Source organism: Crocodylus siamensis, chromosome 6, assembly GCF_052110815.1.
Source record: "Crocodylus siamensis isolate JL-2025a chromosome 6, ASM5211081v1, whole genome shotgun sequence".
In the NCBI taxonomy this organism is placed as follows: domain Eukaryota; kingdom Metazoa; phylum Chordata; order Crocodylia; family Crocodylidae; genus Crocodylus; species Crocodylus siamensis.
The window spans coordinates 61,416,602-61,438,643 of record NC_143400.1 but is presented as its reverse complement, the minus strand read 5'-3'; the positions used below and the strand labels follow the sequence as shown (position 1 = coordinate 61,438,643).

At 37.4% G+C, this 22,042-nt stretch overlaps 1 protein-coding gene across 1 annotated transcript in view; it reads right to left on the bottom strand.

The window, feature by feature from the left end:
- Positions 1-1,470: 1,470 nt before the first annotated feature.
- NYAP2 (neuronal tyrosine-phosphorylated phosphoinositide-3-kinase adaptor 2) overlaps positions 1,471-22,042 on the bottom strand; it is a 117,586-nt gene continuing 97,014 nt past the window's right edge. The window contains exon 6 of the mRNA XM_090054122.1: positions 1,471-5,546. Coding sequence (XP_089910248.1) covers positions 5,319-5,546 — 228 coding nt within the window. The 3' untranslated portion in view covers positions 1,471-5,318. The remainder of the gene's footprint in view (positions 5,547-22,042) is intronic.

The window sequence follows — 22,042 nt, the reverse complement described above, 5'->3', positions numbered from 1 at the left end:
GGATGGCATGGTGCAGCTGGGGAGATTGTTGCTATGTGTGGGGGAGCCAGAAGGGCCCAGATGGCTGTAGGCCAGCTGGCAGTCAGTGCAGCAGGCCCACAGGTGACCGGCAGAAGCCCAGGGCACTGCTTGCCAGTGCCAGGGGCAGGGGCTGGAGCAGCCATGGGGTGGGGAGGCAAAGGCAGTTAGGAGAGATCTGCTGTGTGCTGCCCTTGCACTGTGCATGCTGTCCCTAGACAGGAAGGTGGCTGGCCTGGGAGCAGACCATAGGTCTGGCTTTCAAAGATGGCTGCTGGCAACTGCAGCCAGAGTTTTGAGCTCCCTCTGGTGGTGGCTGAGGTCCATTGCAGGGCTCTAGGCAGTGGCAGCAGTTTGCTGCTATGAGCAGCAAAGCAGCTGCCACATCCCTGCATGTGTAAACGCCTGCTTGGGAGTGTTTACTCATTAGTAGTTTACTTGCAAGTAAACTGATCAAGGATGAAATGCATGTATAAATGTGCCCATTAAATATCATTGCAGAGATGGCAGGGTAGTGGGCGAGGTGGATATCAACTGTAATGTACTCTAATTCCATGTCGAACAGGCAGGAAAAGGGAGAGCAGGCAGCTATGATTGTATCCTGGGAGGGAAAAGAGCCTTTAACCTGGAAGTTAGCATATAGCATTTGGAATAGAAAATTTTGCCTTCAGCTCTTCTTCACTCTGGGCCTGATCCAGGTCCTGTACAAGATAAGTGAAAGAAAGCCAATGGATTATGCATGAACATTGAAATGACAAACATGGATGCTAATGTTCTCCTTCATGCTGCTGTACACATCTTGAAACTTAATTTTTAAAATATTTTCTGTTTAAATTGACCACTACTTTACCTGTTGTCTCTTTTTTGCCAATCCCTGATCAGAGAGGAGAAATGGACTTAGAACCTCTAATTTTGCGTACTTGAAAGTAAACATTTTGTTCTGCCAAACCAAATTATCTTGGCATTCTCAACTGGTTTTGGTGTTGGCATGGGATGGTGAGATTTTCCCCCTCACAGAATTTTGCAAGGAAAAGAAGATCCTGTCTACTTCTTACCCCAACCACAAAAAAATCAGAAGTCCCACCAAAATCCTGAATCCAAAATACAACAAAAAACCCATATTGTGTTTATCTGCTTCCAGAATTCATGATATCTTTTAGTAACCAAGAGAACTATAACTTCCCACCCAAACAAAAACAATAATATAGTCGATTCTCTCAATCGCAAGACTCCAAGATCTGGTACTTTAAGAAAAATACAAAATACAGTATTTTGGCAACACAGGAAAGCCAGGATAGCTTATACAGTCTCTGGAACATGCAGGACCCTCTGTCTCTATCTTCATGGTAAATATTATATCAGGATACAGTCTTTCACTTTTGCTCTATATAATACCTACCAAACAATGCAGCTTTAACTTTTACATAATGAAACAAAAACTAAAAAGCTAGATATTTTAAACTATTGCTTTTATTATAATTACACTGGAGCACAAATAAATAAGCACTAAATTATTGTAAAGTATTGTCAATGCACTAAATAAAGCAGGATTGATATCCAAACAACATCTTATTACTTCAGAAGTATCAAAGTACATATAATTACAGCTTACCTAAAAAAATCAAGTACAAAAATGAACAGAAAATTAATATGTATTTATACTGTGTATATAGAAATGGCTAGTAATATATGATTACAGTTATGCTCTAGCTACGCCTTACTCCTACACAACTTCAGGCACATACCTGACATTTCTAATGAAACATGAATAAAAAGCAAGATGACATTCAGTTTTAAGATATTGGTAAACATTACATTGGAATGGACACAGAATGATTTCTTCTCATTTAAAAACCCTGTCATTTAAAAACATAGTGCCATTGTCCACTAGAAAAAAAACATACTATTTTATACATTTGCTTTAAATTTGTGAAAAAGAGCAATAAAATAAACATACATTTGCTAATATACGTAAACACATTTTTAGTGCAAGAATAACAAGACCTGTGACTTTACTGTGCTTTCTGGAAATCACAGTGCACTTTACACAAATTGCTACACTATAATGTTTAACTTTTAGGAGTTTAAAGCAAAGTAAGTGCATACCAAACAATTTCAAGACTATATACAGCCTTCACATGTGTGTGTGTATATGTGACCTGTATGTACATACAGATTGCATATTTATATAAACTACAATTTTAAGGACCATGTGTTGTCATTCACCCTGTGATACATAGAAACTGTTGAGATAACAGGTGATATAGAAAATGTTTAGACAGCATTATGATGGCACAGTCTCTGCAGTGGCAAAGTACCTTTTACTCAAATGATGGTGCAACCAACTGGTCAGAGTACAGGACCGGGGCCTACTCCTAACTCCAGTTTTGAGTGACTTCTTAAGAAGTCACTCAAGCTCTCTGCTTCAGTTTCATCCTCTATACAACAGAATCTGTCCTTCCTCACACAGGTGTGAGGTTTCATTTATGTTTCTAAAGTGCTTTGAAGATAAGTGCTAAGTCATATTTTAATTTTAAATGTTGTGGCAGCAATAATAATTATAAGCCATTGTTTCCATAGGATACAATAGTGGTTTGGAAGCACATGGGCTATTTTTGGGACAATGTGCCTGGTGCTGAACTATAGAAGCAAACTAGTAAGTGGTTTTTATGATAGTTTAAATGTCAAACAAATCTGTTCACAACTAGAATGTTTCAATTCCCTGATATTATTCCTATCATGTATCATACAAAAAGGATACAGTACTCAATGGTTCAAGCAGTTTTCTATAAATCAGTTTGTACCCTGCCTCAAATTTGAAATTGCCATGTCTCTTATTGAGGTTTTTCATGATCTTCCCAGTCAAGAAATTCACGTGTACATTAAAAAACTGTTCTTGGGGAAAGTTTACAATGTGAATACTTAGGTTAGGTTTTCAAATGAACTAATTGCTTCAGAAAGTGGCCAACATATAAAAAGAGTGTCATAACTGACAGAACAGTGTTCTGTCACTAGCAAGATTCGGGGCAGTTTCTGAAAGGACCAAGTTATTTCATACAGGAATTTTTTTCTTTTGTCATATAATTACCTGTAATAAGGAAGATAATGCATTTCACTAGTATAAACTCTTTCTGAATTATGAACCTGTTATCTTAATATATTTTTTATTAGTACGTCATGTCATTTCCAGCACATTCTGGAATTTGGCAAGATCTCTTGAGATTTCCTTCTAGCATTTTTTTCTTTAAAAAAAATAAAAATAAACAGAATATATAGTTGGTGCATTTAGGACTCAAGATTCCCTTAAAGATTCCACCACAACTTGTGGGCTTTATTTCTTCTGCCATTGGGGTTGTGAAGGTTTCTTTAAGTTTCTGTTTAAATTGTGCACACATTTCAGTCACTGTACACCCAGCACAAACATACATTTTACATATATGCCTATAGATGTATGCACACATATATGCATGTGTATTTGTGTGTGTGTGAGTGTGTGTATAGATATATATCTATCTATATCTATAGATAGATAGATCTATATATATATATGTACATATACATATACACACATATAGTAATGCTAATATACATACACCCATATAAACACACACATTTTATCTTATACAGAAATCCTCAATTTGGACATCAAAATATACATTAGTTAATTATTCATAAAATATTTAAAAACTTTATTATTATTATTTCAGAGGTTGGAAAGAAACTACTACTGATAAAGCATTACTCAAACTCTAACAATATAGATTACAAAAAAAACCTAGTAAAGTTTGTTATTTTTGGTTTTTTGATCAGCAGCTAAGCCTGTGGCACTGCTGTCAATATGATTTCAAAGAAAAGCCAATATGACAATAAGTTTCAAACAATACATCTTTTCTTTTCAGAGAATATATTTAAATGATTGTTAAAGAGGAATTTTCATGCTGCCAAATTTCAGAAGCATAGATAAAATTTAAATATACAAAATATATGTCATAGTATTTTTCTCACTTCATGATGATACAGATTTTCCTTATTCTAAACAGTCCCTTTTGAAAGATATTTGAATACATAGGTCTCACCCTTATAAGCAGTATAAGCCATCTCTTTCTCCTGTTAAAACCAAGAGGTCATAAATCTTTGGTCATGATGTAATATCCTGCTGGGTGGGTGTGATGCCACACAGGACACTGAGCCAATTTTATGATCATCTAGGAGTTGGAAATAGTTTACTTTCAATAGGGGCCTGATTCAAAGCCATGCAAAAATCTTTCCATGGGATTCGAGTCAGGCCTTTATTAAGAATAAACAGACTAAATTAAGGTTGTATTGAAAATGAAGAATTATGAAACCAGTTTTGTCTTTTTTTTTTTTTGTCTAGACCAAAGACAAGTGTGGACAGGACTAATAGCTGAAATGCCACTTTTTAACCTGCTAACCAATTGTGTATTTCTTTATCATGACTTGTATAATGCTTAATCACAGTGAACCATGGTCTCCTCTAGTCACCTAAATAAAAGAAAGAAGAATGTTGGTTGTAGACATTTCTGCAGTAATTTTTTTTCCTTGGTTAGCCAAATAGAACCTAATAATTATAACTGAATATTTTAATTGCCAATTAACATAAAAATGAGGGCAATTTATAAGAGTAAACTTACCAAAATCTGATACAGAACAACTCTTTTTAATGTGATTCAGACATCCACATTAAGCACTTTTATTCGTATTGTTTATGGTTTTACCACTGCCTGCCAAAGCCTTCATCCTCACTCCAAAAAAAAAAAGTGACATGTTTCTAGTGAATATGAGTCTAGTTAATGTCTACAGCCCTAGCACCAGGTTGATTTGTACATTGTACTGTTAAGCAAAAATGTATAACCACATGCTTTTGTACAGAGGCCAAATCTAGGCAAGTAAGATAATTAAAATGGGAGGAAAAAGAACACATAGAATATCACATAGAAAATAGTTAATAAAACAGTGTAACAGTAATTATATTATATAGTAAAATTTTTCATAAATTTTTCATTTATATATATTTAAACAGTGTATTCGTTTGGGTGTATTCAATATACTGGCAAATATTTACATTTCAATATCTTCTGGATTCAAAAAAATCCTTGATAAATATGCATGCCTTAATCCAGTCAGAAACCAAGATTTCTTTTTTATTGACAGGTGAGCACCATACTAGTGTGCTTTTTCATAGGTGGTTCATAACCTGCAGGTAAGTCATTGTCTTATGAAAAAAGCAGACTATTTGTTCAGGTTGCAACACTGTGGAGATGGTATGCTCTATGACCCTGTCATATTGCAGTGTCCCAGAAAACTGTTTGTTGTTTGGAATAAGGAGGGGGGCTGTATTTCTTGGTCCCAGTGTTCTTCTTCCAACTTGGCAAAATAGGCATGCTGTCCTGTTTGCAAAGTCCTTTCTCTGACTTCTGTCGAGCCTTTATTTCTTTGCACAGGCAACGCTTTTTCTCAATCATATCCAGCATTGTATGGTCTCCTTGCAACCACTGCATACATGTCACCTATCAAACAAAAATGCATACACATAATTGGTTAATAACAGGTTATTTTGGCTGTTTCTGAGAGTTGGCTCCTTGTAATTATCATGATAATAGTGGAACAGCATTGGTGTTTTAATGAATACAGTATCTTTTGCCACTAGAAGGGATATACACAAAATCTAATTTTAGATACTATGCAAAGACAAAAAAAGAATAAATAGAATCTTTTTTTTAAGCTTGCAAATGTAATTCAGGCAAACCACTTCTATTTATTTCTGGTTAGATTTTAACTGATACAGTAGATCTTAAAAAGGTGCATAGATCAATTGTGAAGGTAAAAACTCTATCTGCTCAAAACTGTTCTGCTTGCCAAATCCAATATGTCACATTAAAACTATGGCTTCACAAGTTCCAAACATAAAGCTAAATGAGCTTTTTCTTTTTAATTTTTTGTATGATTTAATGAACCCAGTCCCAGTTACATGATTTAACCTATCCTGTTCTAAAACACTATTTCATTAATTCAACAGCATGGTCCACATTCATGCAGTATGTTGCAAACAATGGCCCTGATCCAGCAAAGCTGTTAATCATGCACTTAGTTTTAAGCATGTGTGAGTTCCACTGAAATCAAGAAAAGCGGTTTTATTTGAGTTCAGTGGGATACCAACTTGATTAATGCTTAGCATGTTGTTAAGTGCTTTGGTGGATTGGGACCTAAACTGCTAATTTTCAAATGTGCCAAAAAATGATCAATGGATTTTGAACATGTGCTGTACATCTGCTTATGTGCGCAAATCAGGTAACTATATCTAGCAAAGCTGATTTGCATGTACAAAGTGTGTGCGCGCGTGTGTGTGTCCAGATGTTTATTATGCCTATTCCTTCAGCTGTAGTTAATCTTGCATAAGTGTGGGGGGTTTTAATGTGTAAATATGTTGGCACAGCATTAACAGATCTTTTAACCTTAAAATGAAAGTATAGTGATACAGTATACAGTAATACAGAGGGTGTACTTTTAATTTCATGAATAAAATTATTGTTTTTATTAACTTTATGCAAGTGAACAGAAAATATTGCAATCTATAGACATTCTTAATGTCTTTAGAACTGGAGCTAGCAGTTTAAAGAAATATGAGAAGGCTTAATCCCTACTGAAATCAATGAAGCTTTCCATTGACTTCAGTAGGCTTTGGAAGGTCTGCTGTCAATTAGAAAAATACTCAGGATAAATATAGAGAGCATGAAAAATAACTTTCACGTACTGCCCCTCCCCTGAATTCCCATACCAGGGGAAACAGAGAAAAAGCAGTAACAAACCAGAAATAATAATCATATACAAAGTGCTTTCAAACATACCGAGCAAATTGAACAAGGCAAAGAATCGTATCTTTTTTATCTTCATGTCTCTTCCCACTAGGGTATTTTTAAGTATTGCTGTAACAGTGGCTACAACATTTCTGAAAAAAATATGTTCTTGGATAATGACACAAATGTTCTTCACACTCTCTAATGTATAGGAGAGCACTTTGTGCAGCACTGACTTTGGAAGAGATGATGATAATGATATATTAGACATGAAATCTGTTATTTAACATCCTTATAAAGCTAGAATTAAGCACCTACCATATGTACAACTGACTAAAATGACAAGTCTACTATGAGCGTACTTTGCCTTCTAACTTTCATTTGAATACTTGGCTCTAACTTGCATCATTTGCTGCTTGTTGCTTTCATGAGGCAATTAAGTCATTAAAGAGTCTATTTCTGTCCATCTCCTTGATCCTGATCCCAAACTCATCAAATTCAATGGAGGGACATCCACTGACTTTACTGGACTTGGATCAAAGCTCTTATAAGGAAGAGGTTTATCTGCCATTATAGCCAATGACAATATTTTATTACCTATGGAGCAGTGTCTTCCTTTTGCTGGATCCCTCTTTGTGGCAGGGTAGGCATGCAGTCTGCATACAATTCATTGAAAAGAACATCCAAAATATGTGGCCACATACCAGTTTTAGGGCAGTTCAGCTACAGATTTCATTGATGGGCATGGGGAAATCATCTTTCTTTTTATCCACCCAGTTAGGGAAGAGTTCAAGCTCTAATAAAAAATCTGTACATTATGCTGTATTCATTAGTCATCAAGCACTGTGAACTGCCATCATCAGCATATATTGTAATTGTCAAGAATGTATTACTGTATTCACATGCTCTCCCTATTGTGCTGTATTAGACTTTGCCAGGGTCAATATCGTATAATACATACACTATTTCTCATGCTTCAAAGGGACTGAAGCTGAATCTTTACACTGTAGGTAGTAAAACACTCTCAAAGCTGGAAGAAATGTTGCAGAATCTGTCTGCATATTAGCAGCTACACAACAGGTCTGTAATTCCTTGCAGCACTGGAGCTAAAATAATTCAAGCATAGAAAGCTCAAGATTCTTTCTGAATTTACCCCTGTATACCTTAGAGTTGGGTGAATAATTTATAACGAGGAACTTTTTTGTTTACATTTTCCCATGAACTAATTGTGATTTCCTTCACTTTACTGATCATCTGCTGAGTAATTCTTGAAACATAGCTTCTTCACAAGAAGTTTTTAAAGAGTATTTAAAATTAGAGATTTGCTTGGATATGTTGTTCACCCAGTACACTCCTCTTCTCTAATTAGATGCATGGAATCATGTATACAGTGTAAAGGCTCAGTATTACTAATGTAATATTTACTTGCTAGATTATGTAAAGGAAACATACCAGATGAAGAAACAGAACTGTAACATTTTAGAAATTAGAAAAAACCATTAATGGATTTTATTTGCTCTACTTACCTAGCTCTAATACACCTTTTGGGGCAAACTATTAAGTGCACTGAACAAGGAAACACATCTTCAAGTTACAAGTGAAAGAGAAGGTGCATCTTCACTATTGCAGAGAGGATGATCAGTTGAAGATTGCATCATAATGTTGCCAATACGCCCACTTAAAGAACAAGCTAACTGAATCTTCAGTTTGTTCCAGACAAATTTTATACAAAAAAATCCTGATCTAGCAAAATATTTCAACAGCTGTTTAACTATCTGTGTAGCCCCACTGAACTTAACAGGGCTACTAAACTGTTTAAAACGTATGTCTGCAACGTCACTGATTTAGGCCTAAACCTATCTGTCATTGTCAAATGGCAGTGATCATAGCTGGTTCTGCTCCTGCTTCTCTTCTGACATTCTCCCCCTTTTCAGTTTCAGCCTCCCTCCCTCCCTCCCCTCCATTCTATCAGGTAGCAACTTGCTAACACCATTCCTGAATCACTGATAGTCAAAATGAGGATTTTGTTTGGTGTTATATATATAAAAATTAAAGTTCATGAAGGCACATAACTGATTGATTGGTAGTGAGAACAGCTACATGACATACTCAAGCCAAAAATATTCAACATTACTTCAGAAACAAGACAGACAACACACCATTCCCAAAGCAGGCTCTAGAATGAGACTGGCAGCACACAAAGCACCAGTCCTGGCATGGAGAATGGCCACCAACTGGCTCACAATGTGAAACATAACAAGGAGCAAAGATGATTCTAGCCAAAGCCATGGGGGTAAATTCCTACCCCTGTGAAAAAGAAAGCCAGAGCCAGGATCCCCGTTATGTTCATGAACATCAGAATGGTCCATCTGAAAGATAAATAAGTGTGTGCAAACAAACACACAAATAGTCATGTAGCACTAAATGTATCTATTTAAGATGAATGACTAAATTGATTCTAGAGGGATTTGAAACTTTGCTTCCAAGTGGTTCTATTATATTTGATTTAGAGCTGGGTCTATGATGTGGTTGAGTTCATTAACACCCTAACCAGAGAGATTCAGCTCCTTTGATGTTTAGCATATTGCATTTGCTTTTCTAGGATAAATGATAAATGAATGTGGGAGCCAAGAAAGAAAAGCTGGGGTGTTTTGCAATAAGTTTTAAATCATGACTTGACAAACCCAAAGATCCTGCCTGAACATAAAGTATATAGAAAAGGAAAGCAAAGCAAAACACAGGACCTTTTACCAAAATTCAGAGCCTTCCTTAACCAAAATATGCATGCATCCACAGTGTCTCAAAGGAAACAAATTGCACAATTTGCTTTATGCAAACATAATATTTTTATTACTGCTATAAAAATAAGCTTATTTTATTTATATAGATACATGCACATATGTGTGTATATATGCACATTTTATTTTGAAACATTGCTTTAATTAAAGTAAATGACAGAAATCTGAAACAGCTGGGTGAGAAAGAAGAAGAAGAGGAGATATTTGGTGCTTTAGTTTTGCTTGATTTAGGGCACACTTCAAAATGAGAATTCTAATGTTGTACACATAATCATTTTGACATGAGTGGCTCCATTCACAGTAATTTGCATGTGCACAAGATTTGCATACATACCACGCATATAAATACTTCTTGAGTATGTAAATGATTTGATTCATGGAAGGAACGGTGCAGAAATTATTGTCTGAGCAAAAATGCCAGAGCAAAATTTGAAATGCAGAAGAGTTCTCGTTGAAAAGTGGCCTTACATGTCACTGTTGACATCAATGGGAATTTTGTGACTGCTGTACACAAGGACAAGTCTGGATCCTTATTATAATTGCAGCTGTTCTAAATACCCAGAAATGGCCAACAAGTGAAACAACTGAAACGAAATACATTTGGCATGCTGTTCAAAACTCTGAAAAGTAAAACTGATAGATAAACATTCAAATAGGTATCTTGTGTGAAAAACTTGAGAGAGAAACCGTTCTCTGCCTATAGACGTATGAAGGAAGAGGATATTTAAAGCCATATATGGATGATTACTAGTGAACTCTCCCTCTCTCTGAGAACAAGGAACAAGAAACTTAACAATAACTCTCCCCACCAAAATAGTCCACGATTTGATAAAAATTTTTATTTAAATCTTACATGCAAATGGTAGGCAAATGGGTAGAGATGAATGAACTGAATGGAACTACTTGTCTTTTAAATAGGTATCTGTTCTATCTATAGATAGATGGATATAAATTATAATTAATTAATTTTGCTTTCAAAAATTGGTAGTAACATGGTCTAACAGATAGCCACAATTCTGCCTCTAGTTCTACCATTGCTTTGCAGTGGACAAGTCAGTTAACTAGGTTGTGCTTCTTTGTAAAAATAGAGGATAACTTTTGAAAAATGCTCTTAGTTGTCTGGATAAAAAACTTTTTTTTATCAGCTTAAAACTGGGTTCTTGGACACCCTGACTACATCTACATGAGACACTGACTATGCAATCATTACTGCACGGTCATTTAGTACTTGTATATATACACTTACTGAGCCAGTGTGGAGACTGTGGTCTGATGTATTTGTGTTCAGTGAGAGAGACTGGAACAATTCAAAGAGGAAAGTGTGAAAAAAGACTAATTTTGAGGCCTTGCATTCACTAGGAAAGATTCAGGTTCAAGCCCTTTAGTTTCCTGGGGGCCTGCAATGGGCTTCTGCTGCCACCAGGGCTAGGCTCCCCCTGTGTGCTAGCCCAGGGACTGGCAGAGAGCACTCGGCCAAGAGACACCTGTCTCTTGGCCAGGACTGGGACATTGGTCCCTGTTCCCAAGGGGCTGCCTGCTGTCAGGGGCAGGGACAATGTCTCTTCCTGAGATTTCTCTGCAGTCATGGAGCTGGGTAGGAAACAAACTTACCAGCCCCACCAGCAGGGAGGTCCAAGCACCAGCTCCATGATTGTGGGGCTGGTGCTGGGAGATAAGGATCTCCCAGAGCTGGCCCCGCAGTCGCAGAGCTGGTACTGGGAGATAAAGATCTCCCAGCGCCCTGCTCCCCAATCATGAGGACAGAGCAGGAGCTGGGAGATAAGGCTCTGCCTAGGCTCTGGTGACAGAGCCCACCCTGGCAGCAGACAGCTCCTAGGGTCAGGAAGCAATCTCGCACACCCTGCTGGCTGGCTGACTGGGATCAGATTAACTCTTGGTCAAGTGCCTACACGAGTGCTACTGTGCAGTAACTAATTACAAGTAAATTTCCTACTTGCATTTACAGGTAGCAAATTTTCTCATGATTAGCAAAGTTTACTGCACAGTGTGTGCACATGTAGATGTGCATGCTTACCACTCAGTAAACTATCCTACTGCACACTAAAGCATCTTGTGTGGATGCACCCACAGAGCAAGACTTTTAAACTGGATCCTTCTTCTTCCTCTCCCCAGGTGAGTGCCCTCATCCCTGGATTATCAGCTACTCTGGGGTTGGCCTCCCTGACTGGTTTTTCATGGAACTATTTTAATAGCTGTAGAAACTCCAATTTTGATAGAAACAAAAGTCTTATTTTCCAGATAGCCCAAACCACCAATTTGTGGAAGAACTTGGGAAAATAAGTAAATTATAATGCTTCAATTTTCCTATAGAAAAAAACAACGCTGTGACTGTTTATGTCACAGGAGTGCTGAGGCAACATTTATTAATGTTTAACCATATTTGAACCGAGAAAAGCCACTCTCTTGCTTCCAAATTTTAAACTCACATCATTATTTTAAATTAATGTATAAAACTAAGGAGTCTTTATTAATAGAAAACAAATTATTATTCAGTGAAGCAGCTTGTTTTCTAGAAACATTTTCCTGTTTTTTCTTCCTTAATCAACTCTCTTCATGATATAAATGAAAAAATTCTCTCATAGATATGGGATGCAAAAGAGATGATAATTCAGCAGTCTTCTATGTCACAGCTGCAGCAAACTCTCATGAAGTCTGGAAACCAGACTCTTCAAAATGTAAAGGTTCAATTCTTGCACTGTTTTACAATAACAGCAAAACTCCCATGGACTTCCATGAAGCCAGGATTTCCTCTTTTGTCATTATAAATCTGAATGCATCTGTTAAGTGCACTAATTTAAAGCCCTTTGAAGTCAGTAGGAGTCCTTCCTTTGACTTTATCTGGCTTTGGATCATGTCCTTTAAGAACTATTGGATCCCTCTTAATATAGAAAATACTTCCAGGAAAGCCAAACATATCACTGAAACAATAACTGATTTTTAGGGATCTCCAGAATCTTTTTATGAAAGAGGACTTGGTTGTCATTTTTATTAGGTGTGTGTGAGTTAGTCCAAATCCAGGCAGGTGTTTTCATCAATGAGACTGAATAGGCGGAGAGGAAGCAGGCCAGTGAGAAATGTGGCTGCATAAAAACAACAGTTTTAAATGCATTTTTATTACAAAAAAGGGTCAGCTAGTTTTAATGCCAAAACCCAAATGATCATGCCATATCCACCTCCCAAGCTGGAGACAGGACACAGAGCCATAGCACATGACTCTGTAGTTGTTATACTGGCTTACAGACTGGAACAGCAACCACACCCTCTTCGTATCTCCATTTCCTTCCCAGGAATTCCTGTCAACTGGGTCCATGAAATAACTACAGTGCTTTCATTCAAAATTTGGAACCCTTGAACAGGAACACCCTCCCCAAAAACAGAATGCCAAATGTTTTCCTTAAAAGAGCTGCCAACAAAAGGATGAAGAAGTTCTGAGGAGCATTTTGGAATATTTTGACATTCTATCAGTATCTAAGAGACAATTTTTGCTTGGAGAACTACACCAGAACATTGTAATACTTCCATCTATGGAAACAGCTCAATTAGGATTGGGTCCTTCATACTTTCAGTTTACCTTACTGGTCTCAAAATTTAAATTATTCTAGAAAATATATATAACAGAGCTGTTGACTCAAACATTGATTACATGAGATTTTTATTCTTGTCAGTCTAACCTCTAAAGCTGGTCACTGTGCAGAACTGGGTAATAGTAGAATTTAATTTTCACAATCTAACCAATGTCTTAGTTGGCTGATTAATTGAAGTTGTGGTCAGATCCTTCTCCAACTCTATACAATGTCAGAGATCATCCACAACATTGCATGGGCCCAACAGAGAAAAAAACTTGACTGGGGACAATAGTCTGTGAGCTATTATGACCATGTGCCAGGCACAGACAGGATGAATGGGTGGAAACAAATATCAGTAGAAGAAGATGACACACAAAAAGGCTAAATGTCTTCCTAAGCTTCAAAAAACCTTTCTTGCAAGGAACAGACTTTGCCAAGTAGCTACATAGTACAAATCTCCCTTCCCTCAGCAAGGTTGTTGAGAAGCTAGCAAAGAGCTGCCGCTAAACTGATTCTGCCCCACGTAAACTTCAGGGCAAGTCCTAGAACAGAAATAGCACTGGTTAGGTTTAAGAATAAGATCTTGCTCTCCCTGGATAAAGGATGGTCTCAGATTTCTCTGCACCCTGTCAGAATTCTTCTCTGCAACCTGAGAAAGATGGCAGGGGACTAGGGAACACTGTAAAATAGGCTGCACTCACACATTAGTGGTGGGGAAATGCACCTCTGCTGTTAGATCCCTTCTTCCTTTGTGGAGCATCTTTCTATTCCGTACCCTACAGCTGTTAGGACAAATGGCAAGATTTACTGGACCAATATGTCAGTGTGTGGTGCTAAGCAAATATATTTCCATTACCATCTGGTACCATCACAACACAATTTATTAGGCATGAAACCATCAGCCAAGAAAAAGTGAAGAATATACTGAGAGCATATTTCCCCTTGATACTACATTTCCCTTCAGACATAAGGTCTCAGTCCTTATTTTAAAGGTTTTAAACAGTCTGCTCTAGATACCTAAAGGATCACTTTAGTAGCCTACTTTCCAACCACTGTCAACATAGCTACTTCTCAGATTAAAACTCTTTAACTCAAAAGTGAAAGAGCTTTCTTTGAGATGGGCAAACGCTCTGGAATTCACACATGCTGGAACTAGGAATGACAATAGATATCCCCACTTTCCATTACAAAGGCAAAACTCACTGTTTACTCTTGCTCTCTTGCAAAATTACATGCAACTTGAAAAAGAATGCTTTACATTCAAAAGCTTAGCTAACTATCCCAACTATAGAGTTGGTCCGATAAAGGATGTCACCCCCCCCAAAAAAAAACAAAAAACAAAACCTAGACTTTCACATAATTCCTGAGCCATCATGGCTACAATGTCTACCATAAAATTACATGTCACATACACCATTTTTTATGGCAGGAATGACATAAAAATACATTCATGAAACTATTCTGTGGAAGATGGAAAGTAGAGGGACCTCAGACAACAGATATTCTTCAGTTATTCTTAGCATTACAAGTGCTCAGTTACCTCAGTAAAGAGCATGGTTCACACAGAATACAACTGTAAAGTAAAACATGGAAAGTGTTAATCTATAAAATACTACTTCAGCAGACAGAAATGTGTGACAGTAAGTTTTCGAAGTGGGGTAGTTCATATTAGCTCATGAGAATAACCTCCAAGATACAGAAAGAATCACCATGGCACAACAGATGTACTTAAAAACCCTGAATTGCCTAACAACTGACTACTGCTTATGGGTGTAGCTCTATGGATACCAAAGGAGTTACTCACACCTATATCAGCTGAGGATCTGGCCCCTACATTTCAATGTGATAGGTATCTAAGATGGACAAATTAGAGAGAAAGAGACCGAGTGAGACAAGTAAGGGCAGATGTGGCATTTGTTAATATTAAAATGTATTTTGAAAGCAAAACAAACAAAAAAAGAATGTGATGATTCTTTTCCAGTCATTGAGAAAATTGTTTTTGCAGATAATTTTTATGGATAAAAAACACAGAATAAAATATTTTTATATCCCTCTTAGTAGCATTAAGCACTTAATGCTAGATACAGTCCTCACCATCTATAAGCTATATCTATTAGAAAAAAGGAACCCACATCATTAATTGGTAAATGACACAAAGTCTTATATTTTAATATGCCTTTAGGGTCTTTCAAGAATCTGGACACCCAACACATATCACACCACAAAAATTGCATTAATACATTGTACAAGCACTTTGTTAGTGGTTAGTAAATATACAGAGAGAAGACTGAAAAAAGATATGGAAACACCTTCAGATTTCATACCTATCAGACTATATTTGAAATCAGGGTCTTTGCAAAACCAAAAATATGAGAGAAAAAAAAAGCAGTAAAAATGTAGATGGGACCAAACACAAAATTAACAATATTGGAGCTGTGATACTGTTTCTCAATTAAACTATCTAACTTTGTCCATACATGTACAATAACAGTATGATATAACATTCTCCATTGATAACTTTCCCTTATATAAAAAATAACTACATAAATACCTTATAGGTTCTCTGTAAGTCCTATTTTGATGAATTAATTATGTGTACAGGCATGTAATAGTCCTTGCACAGAGGTGAGCTGATTGAAATACACTACGTTTCCAGAGCTGTGATAAAAACAGGATACAACTTGGACAAAAAGTATTCATGAAAATTAGTAGTTGTTGAAATATCTGAATTTCAAAAGTTTCCAATCAGGTCTACAACTGTTTTCAAAAACGGGAGGATAATGTTGACCCATTTTCATACCGTGTCAACTCTCCCATGATTGAAGTTGAGCATTCTTTCTAACTACTCTTCTGGCTATGCTACAAAACACAGTATAATAGATCATGTCCCACTCCATTGTTTTCCTCGGTATAGATACCTTTTCTGGTGAACTGTCTGCCTGTTTTTAATAGGGTTGGGTTATTAAAGTGGCACTTGAAGCTTTAGTTAACAGGAATGCTCATGTTTCTGCATGTGTTTCCATATTTTTTCCCATTATCGTACATTCAACTTACTTTGCTGTAATTGTACAGGCTATTGGGTTGAGGAGGAGGTTGTCCTCTGCTGATCCTTGTGCTTTTCTTTCCACTTCTATTGGATAGGCAGGGGGGCTGATTCATCATTTACGGGACGTATGGGGAAAACCAAATAATGCTTATATGATCATGAATGTTATGTACAAATGCCCTTTTCTTTATGATTACCATACACTATCACAGAAATGACAGTAAAAAATTTGGTGTAAGGATATAGAAAGTGACCTTACAATGATTCAAAGTAAAAAAAATAACATTTTTTGAAATGATTAGAAATGGCTCCTGTACCTGAAAACAAACCAACATATATATGCTCTATGAACAGTTCTCCCAATGATTTCAATAGGTCAAACATGCTAGTCATTTCCATCAGGCTAATAAGTGAAAAAGAAAGGTTTTTGAAAGCCACTTACCATCCTCTATGGGAAAGGAATACCAAAATCAGTACTGGTCCCTCTCATTTGCCTGTTCTGACACAGAAATATCCACAGGCTCCTTCCCAATGACACTCATGGTGGCACTTTTTCTGAAGCAACTATTTTCCAGAAGTGTGGTGGACTTATGTATTTGCACTTAGGAAGGCAGAGAATCACATTACTCACATGCCACTGGTGCATGACATATGGCTTGTACTGCGATATAGCTAAGTTGCTAAGTAACAGTAGTGGCTTCACCTTCTATTTCCTCCCATTCCTGGTGATCCTACCACCATACATTTACAAGGGGAACTCATCTGTTGCAGTATATCAATAGGAATCATCTTTCAAAAAGATGCAGGGTGAAATCTGTATACAGTTAAAGGCAAGAGGACTTTGAGCATTGACATCACTACAGCTAGGGTTTTACTTAAATAATAATGCCAAGATCATTTTTAACATCTATGCTATGTTATATAGATTCTGGTTCATAAAACTTCTAAAATCATTGCACTGTGCCTGGGTTCTATTACTTCTAGGAATTGTAAAGCCAAAAGAGTGAAGGTTACATTCTACTCCTATTAAGCAGGATTAATCTGCAGTAGTTCTCTTGACTTTGAGTTTCTTTGGATTTAGATCAGCATCAATTACAGTATAATTTGGGCAGGAGTACATAGTTATCGAAATAGCTATGAATTTGCTTATCAGTTATTTCATTGTTATGTTTAAAAGCAAACTACTTATTAATAAAAAGTAATCCAGTATTAAGAATACATTCAGGAATGCACTGAGTACGTAACGTAAATAGGAAAGATTCATGAACAGCTGATATCACAATAACTGTAGACACTGTACAGACTAACTGATCAGCTCTAGAACGTGTCCTGAGTGAGCCCCTGAGTATAACAAAGCTCATAGTAGCATTGTCTTACATTCATATACTTACATAGTATTCACAAGCATAAAAGATGCATTAAGCACAACCAGAAGATAAGCTGTAGGATCCAATATTCCCTTTCAAATACATTGGTCCCAATGTTTCTTTTAAATTAACACATTGAGTAACCTCTCAACTTCTCCTTGTGTTTGGCAGTTCAAATATAGAGGGAAGTGGGGGCACAATAGCTGAAAAGAGATATTCCTTGTTAAACACAATCAAACAAAGCTAAGAGATTGTATTAAACCTATTTCTAGAGATTTTTAGTGTAGTATATTGCTGATCAACATATGAATAATAGTGCACTGGAAGTGTAAAAAGAGCATTTACTATCCTTGCCTTAATGTTTTCTCCTTTGGAGTCTCTGTTTCCTAGGGAGTATAAGACAATGTTTTTTGGTTTTGTTTATACAACACTATTTCTCATGTTGCTGACATGTATCTGATTTAAAAATTGACTAGTTAACCTTTGTGGCTTCTGCTGGGGAAAAAGAAGTGTAAGTCATGTAGGTGCCAGAACAGTGGCTATTTGTTTACTAAGAACCTATATTTTAATTTACAGAGGAATTTTACAAGAAAATATACTTCACAGCTCATGTTGATCCTAACATGACTCCTGACACATATTGCCTTGCACAACTAGTTATACGTTCTGCTTTTCTGGGGTCTTGTCGGGGACTGAGGTAATGTGGGCACTAGCGTGCTAAGCCCAGAGGTCACAAGTTTGAGGCCGCAGCAGACGAATTCATGGCACAATCCTGTCAGATTCCAGTGAATCTGTGAATTCTGCTAAATACCTTGTCACAACAAGGACAAGAGAAAGGAAAAGGAAAGGCCTGATCACACCATAGCAGGGCACTGGGATGTGCCTGCTCCTTTATGGGACCAAGCAGCCTGAGAGACTGCTTGCAGGTGGCAGAGGAGAGCTAATAGGAGCCTCACCTGAATGGAAGAAGGCTCAGGCTGGAGTTATATAAGCCCAGAGCCTGCAGTGGTCAGATAACCTCTCCCCAGCCACCATGCAGGGAAGAACTCTTGGTTGTAAGGCAGCCATGCTCCTGCAGGAATCTGGTTTATATTGAATGACTCTGCAGACCAGTGGTTTGGGCTGGGACTGTAAGGGGTGGGTTTCAAGGTCTCATGAGTGCCTGTGAGGCACGTGATTGCATTGAGCCCCATGAAGGGCAGGCTCAAGGCCTGAGCTATTGGCAAGCCTAGTGAGGGGACAGTGCAAGGCTGCAAAACAGATGGGGGACAGGGGCCTGCTGCCTGGGAGGGGCACAGTGAGATAGGGGTCATGGTCCTGGCACCAGAGGAGCACAACCATAGTGGGTCAAGGGCTTGACAAACAGAGGCCAGTGACCTCAAAAAAGATAGGAGACTGAAAGAAGATAGGAACCACGGGCCTGGCACCAGAGGAGCACAGCCATAGTGGGTCAGGAACCTGGCAGACAGAGGCTAGGGGCCTGGAGACTGAACGTGGTAGATGGAAGCTAGTGCCATGGGTCTAGGCTAAAAAAACAGTCTAGCAAGAGTAAAGGGGCAGAGGCCAAGGAGGCTGAAGCCCCAACAGGAGAAAACTACATTATGATAACATCGGTGAGGCTTGGGGGATGTTGTAGGGGAGGAAAAGGAGCCACACAATTTGCCCTAAGGCTACAGATGTCTTACAGAGGCCTAGTCAAGTTAAGAAGTAACTATCTGCATTGAAGCTCGCTCTGAGGCCTGTTGGCAGCCTCCCTTAATCACTCTTGAATAGTAAGATCAAATCATTGGAATGTAGTAACCTATTAAAGTTAGTACATGTTAGGAGGTAGCCCTCGACTGAAACAAAACAAATTTGCAACATAGGCACTTACAAAGTGCTAAACTTCTTGAGCATTCATCTACTTGCATTTTCATAGCAAGCTGAACACATGACACCACCCTTATGTCTTCCTCGGAAGTATAAGGTTCTGGTCACTGCTAGAAGCAAGAACTAGATGGACCTGTTCTGGTCTGTTATAGTAAATCATATGCTCCTAAACTTCTAAAGATGGGCTTTTAATGTAAAACACACTACTACCATAAAAAGCAAACAAAATCCCTGTAACAACATTTGATGTAAATCCTGTGTTGTTTTTGGATGAACATGCTTTTTGTAATACAAGAAGGAGCCTCTTTATGCATTATATCAACATACATGACAGGTCTTACCAGATATAGAAAGCCTTATGTCTTACATACTCAGCATTTAAGAACAAGAGAAGACAAGAAATCCTTGGAACTCCAGGAATTCCTGCAGATTAATTGCCATATTCAATTATTCCTTACCCTAAATTAAATTAATAAATGATTAGTAAACCATTTAGTATAGTTGATTTCAGTCTTCCATTTCCGTAATTCATTGTTGTGAATTACCAAATGTCACAAATACTACACACTGAACTGATATGGCCCATAAAGCAGTACTTCCCTAGTCTCTGGAGTCAATCTAACTAGTTCCCCTAAGACCATTTCAAAAGCCCTCAGTAAAAAAGGAATGATAAATTAACATTTCTGCATTTCCTTTTATATTAACAGTTAGACTAATCTTCTTGACCTGGTCTCATTAACATATTTATAAGCATGCATTTTCCCTTTCAAAGCTAAGTTTTCATATCAATAATTGGCTTGAAAATTTCTACTTGACCCACCAACATAGTCTGTATAAATGGCATATTTGTAAGACTCAGTAGAGTAGCAACTATTAAGGTAATTGTGTAACATTATCTCAAATCCATCTCATTCATGTGGCAGAGAAACACTGAGGGCATTCATGAAAATCAAAGCTTAAATTAGGCCTTTTCTATAGAATCAAGAAACAAGCATGGAACTCAACCCACGTACCCTGATACATCTTCATGGTCACTGTAAAGGCAAAGGAAATTAAATACTGTGTTAGGATAACCACAGGCAGTGGATGACGGCAACCTAGTCTGACTATGTTAAATTTAAATGATATGGACAGTCTCTGCCAAAGCTAAAAAGCTTTTCATGACCATGAAGCACTTAGAAACAAAACCACCACAAATTTTCAGCTGTTAGCAGAACAGAAGCACAGTATAAAGCAGGCACACATTTTTTTTTCCAAATTTGATTAATCTGTTCTATAGTAGTGAAGGAAAGCAAGCACCTGATCCTTCAGTCTTTGCTTATATGAGCAAGCCTCACCCATGCACATTTTCTGTTTCAAATTAATAGATTGAATGTATCAGTAAGAATTACTGAAAGCAGATTCCTTACCTTCTAAGGATTCACTCTCTCTGTATTTAGGGAAGAGTCTAACATAGCAATGAATCATTACGCAAGAAGGCAGCATGACACATATTCTAGCTGATTGCTGCCAGTCACACAGAGGCAGTCAATGTGGGGCACAAATCCAATCCTGCTGCATTGAAGTTAGCCAATGGAAACTGTGGTATTGCTTCCAGTTGGGAAAAGATCAAATCAGTGGCAGAAGTACTAAGGGCATGGTATTTCAGTCGTTCAGGTCATATTACAATATGAATGAAGAAAAGGGGCAAATCTGGTAGCACATGAAAGTTACAGAACTCTGACACAGAGGGAACAGTTTTTTCCAGAAAACCTCCCAATGTTTTAAATGTGGTGGTAGTGCGAGTGCGGGGTTACTTTTTGGTAGAGGTAAATCCAGTCCTACTCATAAAAACACTTGTTGTATTCCTTTTCATGTCCATGGCAAAACTTCCATTCATTTCTTTGTAACAAAATTCATTTCAATTCTTCTCCCTCAAGTACCAGATTTATGATGCTGGCCTGGCATACTCAAGCATGCTGCTGATAAAGACTGATTAATAGGGATTAATTCATACTTATAATGCTGCTTCTTTAGCACTTGTTTTTATTAAAATGATGCACAATAACCATTTATGATTTATTCTGTAGATGTGGATTTAGCTAACCTTTATTAATGTTTCAGCTCAGAAAAGGCCAGTGCCACAGATTTACAGTAAAAGATTACATTTTCTCTTCAAATCTTTATGGTATATAAAGTTCCCTCAGCAAATGGACCCAAATGGTATGTGGCTCAGACATAACAGTAACATTTGCTCTCCCAGGAGAAACTCTCTGGGGAGCTATTTAACCCTCATTGTTCCTAGTTTATTTTTCTTCTGGATCAGCCATTTTTTGCTCCAGGAGAAAAAGCCTGAACATCTATACATTCATGATTTCTCCAAGAACAGTGACTCTCCCAAGAGAAAATGAATGTCAGTATAAGGCCAATGAAGCTTCTTCCTTGTCAAAAAATGAATCTTTTAAAGATTGGAGATAAAAATGATAGAATTAGAACATTAAGGTCTTTGAGAAAGTGCCTTCACTTGTAAAGGCCTGCTCATGAGAAGTTATAAAGAATTTGC